Below are 14,573 nucleotides of genomic sequence, written 5' to 3'. Positions count from 1 at the left end.
TAGGATACATAACAGGTCCTTGGAATTTTTTTAGTACATATAGCCTCATATTGTTATCTATTTAGTATATGGTAACTATATACAAACCAAGTCAGTCTGAAAGAGAGAGCTATCTGCTCACACTTAATTGAAAAATGTTCTGTAGAAGCTGCCATTCCAAAGATAGTCTTAGCAAGGGCTGAAAGATCCCTTAGGCTAAAAAGTTAGACAGTTCCCCCCCCCCCCCCCCCCAATGAATGGTTTGTGGGTTGCTTTGGAATCACATTTTTATTGCCCAATACCCAGTAGGTAATATGAAAATGTGTTTCAATTTTCTCTCCCCCCCGAAAAAAAATCCACAATTTCTAAGTTAATACACATGCTAATTATTTCTACATCTTTCTACATTTTTATATGGTATCTGATTTAAGTATTGTTACTCTCCAACAATAACAGTACACTAATTAGGAACAGATGTCCCACAAAATATGACCGTCTTTGTGAGATATGTGCTGTTGATTAATGTACTATTTGACTAGCATGAAACTCTTATTGTGCTTTGCTACAAAATGTACTGTTTTCATTTTTAATTCTCTTCCATACCAAAAGGGGAAAAATGTGGAAAATAAAACCACTGCCAAATGCAGCTGTTTTGCTATATAGTTACCTAGGAAAAAAAATCCAGCTCAGAGGTAGCATCTGGTTTTAAGTGAAATCCACCCAAATTTCCAGCTGAGCTAACTGAGCCACAGGAGGTAACATGGCTTAGCCAAAATTGGGATAAGAATCCCTAGCACTTTGTTTTCTTGCTCTTGCTTCTTTGAATGATTAGAGACTCCCCAGGATCTGTTGCTTTATGAGACACCATAAATAAGAGTTTATTTTATGTGAGTGTGTGTAGGAGGTAGGGGGTGGTACAGCTTCACCATACAAATGAAACAGGTTACAGTGAGGCAAATCTTATGCAACTGGTGTGGGTTTTTTTTTGTAAATGACAGTGAAAGAAGGTGCATAATATTCTAGTTATAACATATTTCAGACTCTGAGTATGTGTGTTTTTGCTCTCTTTTTAAGTGCTTTTTTCTAAGACCAGTGACTTCTTTCCTTCCTGGATAGACAAGCCCAGAAGGTGATGCTGGGACACTCCTGTTAGACTCCTTGACCATTGGTTTGGGGAGTGGTCCCCCTCAGGGCTCCATTTTATATCCTGTGCTATTTAATTTCTACATGGGAATGCTGCGAGAGGTTGTCCAGAGGTTTGGGGTTCAATGCAACCAGTACACTGTTACCTATCTCTCATTCTTCTTTTCACCAAGCTTCAAGGAAGTAACTTGTTATTTCCAGGCTGTGATAGCATGTATCTATTAGCCATCAAAAATTTTCATCAAGATTCATTACCAGAAGGAGGTAACAAATTAATTCACAAATAGTTACATTTAACTTATTATTTCTAAATTCTAGCTAACAGCTAAACGACACTTAATTTTGAAAGCACAGAAGCTTGACAGACCACCTCGAAAGGCCGGGCTGGAGCCACCCATTTTTACTCCTGAGGGACACCACAGCAGCCAAACCGCGCTAAAAGTGGGTTCTTTTTTGTGCGCGCAGTGGACGCCATGACTGCACCATTTGCATGCTGTCACATGTCAATGATGCAAGCGTGGCAGCGTGGCATGCGGATGCTGCGCCATGCTTGCGTCATCATGGCAGCCCCCACATGGACAGGGCCACGCTATGATGGCGCCGCCACCGCGTGGTAGGGCTTGGGAGCATGTGGTCACTCCGCATTTCCAAGCCCTAAAATTGGCCCCAGACTGCCACTTTCAGGCAGTCTGTACCAGGCCATAGCTAGTATCTGGGATTCTGCCAAATGTTTGGGACCACCCCTTGAAATAGTTCCATTCCTTTATTTACACACTTGCCAAATTTGATGAGTTGGCTGTTTGCTTTATACTGTACTACATATTTGTCATTTGCAATCAAATCTTGGAGAACATTCTTCACCTTCAGAAAAAGTGAATTTGAATAATTTTGTGTTGTTCTTTCTCTATAAGAAGAATTGGTGAGGCTTGCCCATTAATATGACAAATGCCTCAGAATTCCTTATCATCTGCATCCTATTATACTGCACTAGCAGTTAATAAAGTTGGCCCTTTGTATCCATGAATTCCTTATCCACAAATTCAACTTCCACAGCTTGAAAATATTGAAAAAAAATTATAAATTCCAAATAGCAAACCATTTTATATAAGGAACACCATTTTGCTACACCACTGTATTTAATGGGATTTGCGTATCCATAGATTTTGTTTTCCACTGGAGGCACTAGAACCAAACTCCAGCTGATATCAAGGGCCCACTGTAATGAATAGATTTCAAATTCATTTACATAGAAGATCTAAAAAGATGTCTCAACTTGGTCTGAAGACTTCACATACCAGTTCTGGCAAGTACCGCAGATAGGTGGAGTGACCAGTTCCAAATAGTGCTACCTGCCTTTTCACTCATCTTCTAGCACTGCAGTAGTCATATGTGAACAGAGACAAAACAGAAAGTCATCTCTTTAAGCAACTTTTTTGTTGCTCTCTAGAGCTGTCCAGTGGGAACCAAGAAAGCAGGTAGAAATAGAGGCCTAATTATATTTGACATTAAGTGTGACTTTATATGCAATGACCAGAGCTTTTGAAAAATGCAAATCACATCAGCAAGGTGTCTGGTAATTACAAGGATCACAGCAGGTTAGAGGGTGGAAATTAATATGTTCCTTCTCCAACTGCAGTTTTCAGGAAAATAATGAAACTGGTATTTGAAGGGAGGGAGAGGAAACCCTTGTGGAAATGCCATCACATTGCAAATACCAATTTCTGATAAGCTTCCTCAGAACTGCAGCAGAGAGAGGAAAGAACTGAGTTTCTCCTTTGCATCTTCAGTGATCCAGATAATTATTAGCTTCCTTGGCAGATGCTGTTTGCATTTTTAACAGCCTGGATATTAAATGCATAGTTCACTAAAGACTTTATCACACCAGGCTTGTAAGGCAGTGTGGGGACAGTCATTACTATTTTTGTTGTTGTTAACTGCCCTTGAGTCAATCTCGATCCATGGTGACCCTATGTATGAGACATCTCCAAGACTCCCTGTCCTCCACTGCTCTGCTTAGTTCCTGAAAACTCATACCTGTGACCTCCTCAATACATCCATCCATGTAGCATGCGACCTTCCTCTCTTTCTACTTCCCTCCACCTTTCCTGTTTTTTCCAAAGAGTTCTCTCTTCTTATTACTATACAATTTTTCAAAATATTATACAGTCCTTTAAAATAGTCACAGTATTGCTTCTATCCTGGCTTCTGCCTTCTACATATTGGCTTCCATAGCCTTGCACCACCACCACCCCACCCTGTGCCTTCCAGCATACCTTTTGATCTGTATTTATTTTTATTTTTAGTGCCATGGTGCCATCATGGCAAACCGTTGAGGTTTCTAAAAAGAAAAGTGTTTTTTAAAAAAGAAAGAAAAAGAAAAACAATGCGATTGGAAATAGCAAGGGGGAGGGAAGAGAAAGGACGAGAAGCAGAATCGCATGCACTTGCATCACATGACTGCCTGCATATTGGAACTGCTTCAGGAGGAATCTTACCACACATGATTCAACTGTGGAAAAGCAGTGCAATTGGGAAGCATTAATGGGTTTTGCTCATCAATGAGAAGGAGCGCTCCAGGAAGAGATGGACTACAAACTAACTACTGGATAAACACAGCTTCGTGTGATAAGGTACATCCACAGACGATGCTATCCTGCTCTAATTCCACTTTTCAACTGTGATAAAGAGCAAAAGGTCAAATCCTGTTTGGCTGGCAGAAGAAAGGGTATCCAAATAGCTATGCAGTTCTCTGAAACCATAAGCCTCTACAGACAACAGCAATTTCTCATCACATGAATGGGGGCTTTGTGTGCCAGTATATCTTCTTCGTTCCCAGGCACTATGTGATTGTCTATCTGATTTTTGATTGGATAGTTGATGTTGATGTTTTTAATTGTTTCCTGCTTATTTTAACAAATTCTCTTTGATATTATTACCTATTGTTTTATATGTATTTTGTAGATTGTACACCATTGGCAGGTTTCATTGTTATTGATTTTATTTTATTATTTGTATGTACAGCACTGTGTACATTTACAGTGATATAAAAATAAACTATAATAATAATTCTTGTAAATCAAAGGCATGGAATTTCTTTCAATTCAAGGGCCACCTTCAATTTAAGAGAATTCCTAGTGGGAGTGTAGGGCCAAATTCAAAGTGGTGGGACCAGATAGCTTGAAATTCTTACTGTCAGTAACTATTCTTTAGGAGAACCATTTCAATCTTTTAGAATGGGGGAGAAAAAACAAACGCTGTATAAACAGGGAAGCAAGACACAATGTGGTCCTACAGAAAAGAATATGATTGGGGTGGAAGTATCTGCTGTGATTGCTGGGTCTTGAGATTTCCCACCTTTGCCATGAGCACATAAAAACTGCTAAGAAGGTGGAATCCTGTTGGTGACATACATTCAATTAACCTGGAGTTTTCAGCTAGCACTTGCAGTAAAACAGATATTGAATACCTCCTTGTACAATGTGCCTCCCCTCAGAAAGTAGCTTCTAAGTATTGGGACACACTACCACATTAAGACAAGGGGGGTTCAGGAGGTGCCTTGCCAGCAACTGGAGACAGTTCTGCAACTATAAATGGGAAGATTAAACCAACTGTCTTATAATTCTGTCTCAACCTGCCTATATGTTGACTATTGTGATATTTCCATTTATATGTGCACTTGGGTCAGAGTAGAGGCATAAGCAAACCAAAGTTCAGTTAGAAGACTCCAAAGCTCACCATGTGAAGGCCCCATGCAGGCATTTACCGACAAAAAGGGATAGTAGCTGTAATGGGGATGACCTGAGACCTGGCAATACAGTCTACACTTGGCCTACATGCATGGACTGGTACTTTCTTTGTTCAATTGTGAGGACCTATGCACAGTTCACTAGAGGATTCATTAATCCGCCCAGCTTTTTGTTTTTTACCCCATATGCCAGTTAAACCTGTTTCATGTACTTCCAGATTGCTTTCCCTTCCCCCCTCTTTTTCCTCGTTTTTTTCCTCCTCCTATTCCTTCTTTCTTACCTCCCCCCATTGTCCCCCTACTTCTAAATTTCCTGCTCTCCTCCTGTCCCCTCCCCTTTTCATCGCCTTCCTAGTTCCCCTCCCCCACGTCTATATCGCCTATCTCCCCATATGCCAAATATTACCAAATCTTCCTAGTTATATTTATATCACGACTTTCCATAGGAATGAGATCCTTCAGAAAAGTAATTGTTGAGAAGCAGGAACTGCATATTTTTCCAAGTACTGTATTGCTGCTTCTCTTTGTTGGATCTGGAAATCATTAGTGGAAGACCTGATCTACCGCAAGGTTGCCATTTTTTTCAGTTCAATTTCTGATTTCCCCCATCGTATAAAGTTTATAAAATGTAAATGATTGTGTGTTAAGTAAGGCTCCCAACTGAACTAGGTTTCCCAAGCTGTACTTAGACTGACAGTTTATACATTGTAGCAAGAGCTGATTCAGGTACTTTCACACTTATGCCAAATGAAAGGATTGATGGATAAGTGTTCTTATAACTATCATCCAGTACTGGATATCTACATGGGACACAACTTAATAAATACCTGTTTTCCCTTTAGCCTGCCAAATAAAATAACTTGGGCTGTAAAGTAGCATAAATACAGTACTATCATTCCTTTATTCCACCATTCCACCATTTATTTCACCATTATTGTTCCACCATTATTTCTACTGCAACATAGTATGAGCACCATTATTATTCTTTAAAGAAGATTACACAGTTCTGAATATTTGTGGATGGTAGTGATATTTTGGGAGAGAGATGACAGTCATCTGCCATCTTCAAATATTTGCGGTTAGGTCAAATACCTGTTAGGCAGAAGAGGGAAGCTTGTGTTCTGCTCTTCCCAATGGTAGGAACAAGAAGGAGAGTCTGACTAAATAAGTTCTAAAATGTGAAGATTCTTATCAGTCCAAGGTATTCTCTTCATTGTTTCTTGGCATTCAAACATGTTTTTAATAATTTAAAAATATTTTTAAATATTATTTCTATCCCTATTCAACAGAGGTGATAAAGTCATTCCCAGGAATGCTTTAAATCCATGGATTTCTTGTATGAAGAACTGGGCCACATGGCCAGCATTGGCCTAGTTACCCTAGCCGTCACTCCCACCCTTCACCCTATGATTCTCTGAGCAAATATGTTCCCTTTTTCTGCATTACTCTAATCTGTGGGTGCTATATTTCACCCATTATGTAAACCATGCAGGGGTAACTGGGTTGACCATTTATCCATTATGTAGGAGAGCTGTTGGTTCTTAGTTATTCCAGATGTGCTTCAAAATATTCATGGTGCTTTTAAAGCCCTCAACAGCCTGGCCAAAGGCACTTAAGAGACCATCTTCACTTATGAACTTTCCTGTATGTACACTAAGCCCTTCAGTATCTGGACGTTAAAAACACAACAACAACAACAAAACAACAAACCATGTGTGGTAACAGAAGTCTATCCACATGCATTATCACCCACCATGCCAATAGATTAAGCTCAGCACAGGATAAAACAGCATGTGGTCTGTAGGCCAAAGGCATACATTCCTCCTCAGTCTCTGGCCTTCCAAAATTGTCACTGCCAAAGAATATGGTGCCACTCCTGGAATTCTGTGGTACCACTCAAATTGTTACATGTAGTGGGGGCTGTGTCCCACTCCTGCCAATCACACTGCAAATTAAGCAGTTTCACACCACTTTAACTATCATGGCTCTATCCTGGAATCTTGGGATTTGTAGCTAATGGCACCAGAGCTAAAGATCTCACAAACCACAAATGCCAGAATTCCACAGCATTGAGCCATGACAATTAAAGCGGTGTAAAGCGCATTCATTCTGCAGTGTAAATGCAGCCTAAGATCCTATGCTTATGTCTTTGCTCTGCAAAGCTCTTCCTGTTTCCACTCTGAGGCCTAACTCATTTGCTGGTAAAATGCTCCAAAGTGCAAAGGTGTGATAGCCAGTTGTGCTTCTAGTGTCACTGAAGTGTCCCTCACCTCTCCTATCCTCAAAGCGATCATGGATCAGCCATTTCTTCAATAACAGGAACTTCCGTTATGAAGAAATGCTTCTCCGCAAACGCTTTGAGTTGGAGAGGGGGTGGGGGGACACCTCAGTGACACTTCAGAAGTGCAACTGGCTATCACACCTTTGTGTTTCTGGAGCATTTTCCCAGCATATGAGTTTGGCCTCTAGAGTGGAAAACAGGAAAAGCTTTTGCAGAGCAAAACAAAATGGACAGCAATAGGAGATTTTAACCACCGTACGCTGGGTGTGATATTCTCCATAGCAACTCAGAGGAACTACCGAGCTGTCTGTGAGCAGCTACAAGTTTTCACTAGACTATCTATAGGGATGCCATCCCGGTGGCCGCCGAGAAAATCCCGCTTTTGGGGGCCCTCCCGGTCCCGTTCCAGTTGGCCCCCAGCCTGCATTGGTCCCGGTTTGGGCCCACTCCTGCGGCCATTGCCGCTGCTACTAATGCGGCTGGCCGGCACCAACCCACCTCCTCCTCCGGCTCTGCCTTCCTCCTCCTTCTGCAGCAGCAGCGCCGCCGCCGCCGCCGCCGCCGTACCTCCGGCACCAGGGCCAGGGCTTCCCACGCATGTCGCGGGGGCTCTAAGCAGAAGCTCGTCCCCTGCTTTGGCCAGCCGGCATTGGCCAGCTGCCAAAGGGACGGGCTCCTCAGCGCACCACCACCGGGCCTCAGCAGGTGCCAGTGGCAGCGATCGCGGCAGGCCTCGCGCGCCTCTGGCCTTTAAGGGCCTGGGACTCCTTAAAGGCTAGGAAGGGGAGGGGCCGGCCGTGATCACGGCGATCGCGGCGGCCCCCTTCTCCTTCCTGGCTTCTAAGGAGGCCTGTCCTCCTTAAGCCGGGAGAGGGGGAGGCCAGCCCTGACACGGCGATGCGGACCGGCCCCGCTCTCCTTCCTGGCTTCTAAGAGGCCTCATCTCCCAGGCCAGGAAGAGAGCACTTTTTGTAGGACACTTTTTTATTAAATGGAGGACGCCCCGTGCCCCTTCCTGGCCTCTAAGGAGGCCTCGGTCTCCTTAGAGGCCGGGAAGGGGCGTGGGTGTCCTCCAGTTAAAAAGTGTCCTACATTTGAAAATGTTGTCCTACATTTGTCCCGGTTTGGTGGTCCTGACGTATGGCAACCCTAACTATCTAGCAACTGCTGTCAAAGGACCCTATACATGTATTCTCTCTAACCATGTTCCCTATCACTGCTCCTGCTCCTGCCAGGACTACTGAGTTAGTGACAAGAACTCATTCAGCTGTTAGAAAAGGATATGGACAAGGGCAGAGAGCTGAAAATTAGAATAAATAAAATACATTTCAATTAATTAAATTGGTTCTGAATGTACTCTTTTCGTCATGTGCCCCCACAAGTGGTACTCACTATAGAGTGTTAGCCTTGACTAAAAAGGCTTATACCCCAACATGAGTCACAGTGTTTCCTGTTTCCTCACACTGTACATCTGATAGTGCTGTTTAATGCAGGCCAAAAAAAACTTTGATGTCATGTTTGGCCCGATACAGATGGGCAGAAAGGAACCGAGACCCTTCTGCCCCACGCGGAGGCTGCAGCCACCAAACGCTGTGGCCTCCAGGGTCCTAAAGAACCCACTCTCGTAAGTTCTAATAAGGGAGCGCACGCAGTGCCATTACCACCCTCATGCATGCTGATCATGTCCACATGGCATCTTTGGATGCTACGCCACACGTACTCATCATGGCAGCCCCTGTGTAGATGGGGTGCGCCTTATGGCACGGGTAGGGCTCCGGAGCATGCAGTCGTCCCGCTCTCCACGCCTGATTGGCCCCAAGCGGCGCTTTTTGCCCATTTGTCAGGCCTTTGATACTAGATACACAGAGTAGGAGGTGAACCAGAATTATGACCACCCTTTCATTAAAACCACCTGAGGAAAACCTAGTCTGTGCATCTCAGCATTTGGTCATCCTGATGACCAGAAGGAGTAGACACCCCTATGCTGTAGAACTCACTATGCTGGTAGAACTCACTATCTAAAGACATTTAACAACCAGTTGTCATGGTGTGGGAGAGGCTGCCAGGGGGTGGTCACAGCCAAAGGGTGTGCTCTGCCCTCTCTTTCGCTGCCACAGCAAAGTGGGAGGAACGTGTTTGGACCTTCTCATCCACAATGGGAGGAAGGCCTGACCGGGTGTCACCCCTCTCCTGGGGTGTCACATGGTGCATACCATATATCCCACACATCGCTAGTGACACCACTGACTTAAGATCTTTTCCATATGTGAGATCTTTTGAGGACTTTCAAAATAGCTGCATACTTTCTTCTCCTTTGGGAACGTTTTAAGCATCTCCTTCTAAACGATATTTCGATTATTAATTTGTTTTTTTAAGGTTCTTGATGAACAAAAAGATGACACATCAATTAAAAAATAAGCAAATGCATAAATCGGTGTTCTCATGCCAAAATTTTCAGCCAAAGGCTTTGTTCAGGCTTCAATGAAATGGAATATTATGTAGCCATAAGTCAACCTTTGCCTCAGATTCATAAAAGTCAAATGTTTGCCCTTAAGGGAAAATATATGCCACATCTCTCCTTTAGTTTATTAAAGGGCCTATGGCAAATTCAGAACATCCCAGAATTTTAAAGGTAGGGGAAATGGGAACGGGTGGATCTGAGTAGCTCTTGAGCAGTATCCAAAATAAGGGAAGAAATAGATGTTTAGGCCATATTCTGCCTGCCAGAAAGGAGTGGTAGGACATCCCACTCAACTTGGAGCAATATGATGAAGAGCATGATCCATAGCCAGCCATCATAAAAACAAGGGTCTGAACATGAGTAATAGGCCTAAAACCTAAGGAGATTAGTGGATTTGACCAAGACCTATTTACTCCAGCATCATACACAAAGTGGCCAGCCAGAATCCATGAGAAATACATAGACACTTCTCCTTCTATTAGCGTCCCCCACAGCTAATATACAATGGAGAATTTATTGCTAAGTAACAGACAGCCATTCTGATACTGATAGCTTTTTCTTCTAAGAATTTGTCCATTTCTTTGTCCATTACTACATCTCGCAGTAGCAAGTTCACATTTAATTGTGCAATGTATGAGGAAGTTCTCCCCTAACCTTCCACCATTCAGCTTGTGGCAACACTGATTTTAGTATTGGGGGGAGAGGCAGTAAGAAGCAAACCAAGAGGCTAAAATATGCAGAATGTAGCAGTGGGTCAGTCTAGTTAGCGCTGAGCCACCACCAAGACCCAAAGATGGCACTCTTAGCTCCAGTATCCTCATCCAGGCACTCCCATTTACATATCAGAGCCTACCTAGTCCTTTCAGGAAGTTCTGAAAGCACACAGAAAGGAAACTCCCTGAGAAATCTAGGAACCTTTGTTCTGTGTGCACATCAGGGAGAAGCTTTAAAGATTTCCTATGAGAGCTGTTCCCCAAGCATTGTCAACACACTGGATTCGACATCACAGTGCCTCTAGGATTAACCACAAACCTGCAGAGAGAGTGTCCAGGAGTAGCCAACCGGAATCAGTAGGTGCCAGAGCTGGGGGAGTCCTCATTTGTTGGCAGGCCAAGGAATAATCCCACTTTAAATAACAATTCATAGGATTACCAGATGCAAGCGTTCTGAAAGTGGAATCAGTCAAGATTATCCCTACCAAGAAAAACTGGTGCCTCTTCTGCAAGGAAGGCCAGCTGTGCTGAGCTAGCCCTTGATTCTCATGCCTTTAAATGCAAGACTTAGTAAATCTCTTAGGGAGAAGGGACATATCTGGCTGAAATTTGCCAAAAAAATTCAGCCTGCCAAGTCATCTCCATTTGTTTACTCAAAAACTTTCTGTATGTAAAATGCATTAGAAAATCTGTTGCACAGTGCAACACCAATGGCTCGCCCCAGGGTTTCCATATAAGAAACAAACAGACAAATGGCATGTGCTAACCTAAACCCTTTCCTCAGTCTCATTTGAGGCATGCTTTTACAGTTTTTCTTTAGTTAAACATCTTGTGTGGAGAGATTTCATTTTCTTCTTTTAACAAATGAGATTGTGTTAATCTTTTCATACTTATCTAGGTAAACCCACCAACAACACGTGGACTTACTCCTGAGTAAGATCACTAGTATTGCTCTGAAAGTCCCACTGAACTCTGCCACATCACTTCTGGCAGACATTTCACTAAACTGCGCTGTATGTTTCCACCCAGGTTCTTCTCCCATTTCAAAACCACTCTGAAACATGCCTGCTGGAAATCACACGTTCATTCTGAGCTTGCTTCGAGGATTACATAAAAGCACACCCTCTATGGGTCAGTTTGCACTATGTACAAAAAGAAAATCTTTGCCATCCTTTGCAGGAAAAAAAACCTATTTGACCATTATCCAGCCAGGACCTTTTCACAGTACATCAAACTGTCCTCAAGATTGTTGTTGTGTGCCTTCAAGTCATCTCCAACTTATGGTGACTCTAAGGCAACCTCTATGAGGGGTTTCTTGGTGAGATTTATTCAGATGAGGTTTGCCTTGCTTTACCTGAGGCTGAGAGCACGTGACTTGCCAAATATACTTAGCCTAATTCTCTATTCCATTATAACAAATCTCTCCAATTTTATGCAGACACATGACCACAAGGATAACTATTGCTATGTTGACATTCAGCTAGCAAGAACAAACTGTGATGAATTCACTGGGCATTACAATACACTTTTAGGAAATTAGCCAGAATATTACAACTTTGAACTGCACAAGCATTAGAACCATATGGGCCTCTCAGACAACCATCCACTGCCATGCCACGAAGACAAGTACCAAGCTTCCTGTCCTCAAGCAACATCAGGGAAGAAAATGCCAATGTCCTGATAACAAAAAGGAATATACATGTCAGAGACATCTGGATTCCATCAAGCCATGTCACTGGGGTAACAGGGGAAAGGGTCTCTCCAAAAGAAAGGGAGAAGAGAAGAGGAGCAAAGAAAGTTCCCTGTAACTCTCAGAAACAAAGAAATTGCCTAAAACAGATGTTGTTCAGGCAGTGGGGATGGACTCCACCCTTCCAACAAGTCCTTGTGTTTACTTCTCTCATTCCCTTTGCACAGATGGTTCAGGCTCCTTTCCAAGGACAGCCTTTCCAGTTCCATCTCAAGTTCCCTTTGCTTTTGGGAAAGAGAGTCTCCATGAGAATCCCAAACTATCTAACCCAGAAAGAGAATCCCAGGCCACAGGATTGATTCCTCCAGGCTTCCCTGTGTTTTCTGGACTCCACAGAATTTCTTCCACACATCTCAGGTCAACCTCTGGTGCGGAGGACGTTGTGGAGAATGTGGAGTAGAAATGTGTTCTAGTGTATTCTCCCATGACACCACACATTGTGAACCTCTGCGCTTGAAATCCAAGTGTGTAACAGAGTCTACAAAAAGTTAGTCTGAAAGGTGCTGCAAGATCTCTTTACACGCCAAAAGTTTGAAGATGGCTCTTCCATGGTTCTGTTATCTGTGAAACATGATTCATTACTCAGGGCTCCACAGATTATTATTTTGGTTTCCTGCAAGATCTCTTTACATGCCAAAAGTTTTGTGATGGCTCTTCCATGGCTCTGTTATCTGTAAAATATTATTCATTCCTCAGGGCTCCACAGATTATTCTTTTGGTTTCCCTTTTCATTTCTCTTCACATTTTTTGTATTCAGAAAAAGGACAAAGGGGGAAACTCTCAAACCCCGTCTCTCCCCTCCTGTCTAGTGTTCACTTCCCTAGCCTTCTTTCAATGCTCATTTCATGGCATGCACACACACTTTCTCACTCTCAGACACTCTGCCTCTTTTCTGCCTCCTGATCCACTTTTGTCCCCCAAAGTCAGCCAAGGACCTTTGTGTTGCTGTTGCAAAGAAAGAGATTACTCACCCCCTTCAAACTCTTCCTCCTCTTGCGTCCTTATGGTTCCTAAATGTCCCAGAAAAGCCAGAAGGAGGACAAACTTTCTCCTTGGGGTCCAGATTGCCATCATGTCTAAATATTAGACATGGATCTCTTCTCCTCCTCCGGGGATCAGGAAAAGTGCAAAAGTGTTGCAGCAGAGGAAAAAAGAAAAACCCTATTTGAACACCATGAAGCCAGCTCTTTTCTTTTCAGCACTCTCTCAGGACGCACAGAGAGGGGAAAGGGAAGGAAGGGGGGATCCTGTGGTTTCCCCAGCTGCTGGCTTGCTTTGCCTTGCTTTTCCCACCCCACCAGCCTTTGCACACACTTTTTTTTCTTCCCAAGTGATGCAGCTTTAAATAGGAAGAATGCTGCCTCCACTTCTTTGCCTGCCCCTTTTCAGCTGCTTCAGCCACACAATCCTCCAGTCCCTGGCAAGGAAGAGAGTGATTGATGGTAAACAACCCAAATCAGAACTAGCTCCACTCTCCTCTCCAACTTTTTTCTCTCTTTTTTTTTAAACATGCAGTTTTTGAGAGGAGTTTCTCCCTCTCTCTCTCTCTCTCTCTCTCTCTTCTTTCTTGCCACCCTCCCTTCCCCTTGCTGTTGTTTCAGGGAAAGATATCCTAGGTAAAGAATTTATTGGGACCAGACCATGGCTGGCTGAGAGATGGTCGGCTCTTGCAAGCTGTGGAGAGGACTGAGAAGCTAAAGCACTCTCTTTCTATAGGAAGCAGCCAAGAAATGGGAACCTCATCCACCCCCACCCCACTTCCCACCCATGTTTTAACTATGCTCGACCCCCCGTATCCATAGATTTTTTTTTATCCACAGATTCAAGCATCCACAGATTGAAAATATTTCAAAAACTATAAATTCCAAAAAACAAACCATATTATACAAGGGGCATCATTTTACTATGTCATTGCATTTTATGGGGCTTAAGCATCCATGGATTTTGGTATCCATGGTGGGGAGGATTCGTGGAACCAAGCCCCAGAAAATAACAAGGGCCTACTGTACTGTATTTCCATTCCCTTCTGGTTGCCCAGCTCTCTAATAAGGAGGTTATCACACGGGGAAAAATTGGGGGGGAAAGCGGGGGTTTAAACTGTTATCATCCTATGAAAGTTGCACAATCACCAGAATATTTTCACACACATCGTGATTAAAGAGGACTTATCCTGGCAATAACCAGGTAATAACCAGCAACAAATCATTCACAGGATTTCCCTATGAATTATTTGTTGCTGGTTATTACTGTACCTGGTTATTGCAGAGATAAGTCTTCTTTACTTGCAATGTCATATGAAAATCCCCCCCCCCCATTTTCCCCATATGATACAGTCCTAAGGCTACAGTGAGAAAACTTCAGCCCCTCCGGATGTCAACAAGGTAGTGTTCCCATCACATGTGACTTTGGGGCAGAATGGCTAGGACTGGTGGGAATTAGTTGTTGTCGTCGTTGTGTGCCTTCAAGTCGTATCTGTCTTATGGTGACCCTAAGGAGCACCT

General features: G+C 43.2%; 1 protein-coding gene across 1 annotated transcript in view; it reads right to left on the bottom strand.

Moving 5' to 3' along the window:
• Positions 1 to 13,504, bottom strand: part of COL5A2 (collagen type V alpha 2 chain) — a 179,064-nt gene extending 165,560 nt beyond the window's left edge. Inside the window, exon 1 of the mRNA XM_042458322.1 lies at positions 13,044 to 13,504. Coding sequence (XP_042314256.1) covers positions 13,044 to 13,146 — 103 coding nt within the window. The 5' untranslated portion in view covers positions 13,147 to 13,504. The remainder of the gene's footprint in view (positions 1 to 13,043) is intronic.
• Between the last annotated feature and the right edge of the window lie 1,069 nt (positions 13,505 to 14,573).

The sequence above is a fragment of the Sceloporus undulatus genome, chromosome 1 (genome assembly GCF_019175285.1).
Source record: "Sceloporus undulatus isolate JIND9_A2432 ecotype Alabama chromosome 1, SceUnd_v1.1, whole genome shotgun sequence".
Taxonomy (NCBI): Eukaryota; Metazoa; Chordata; class Lepidosauria; order Squamata; family Phrynosomatidae; genus Sceloporus; species Sceloporus undulatus.
The sequence above is the reverse complement of the archived record's forward strand: the minus strand, read 5'-3'. Positions and strand labels throughout refer to the sequence as shown.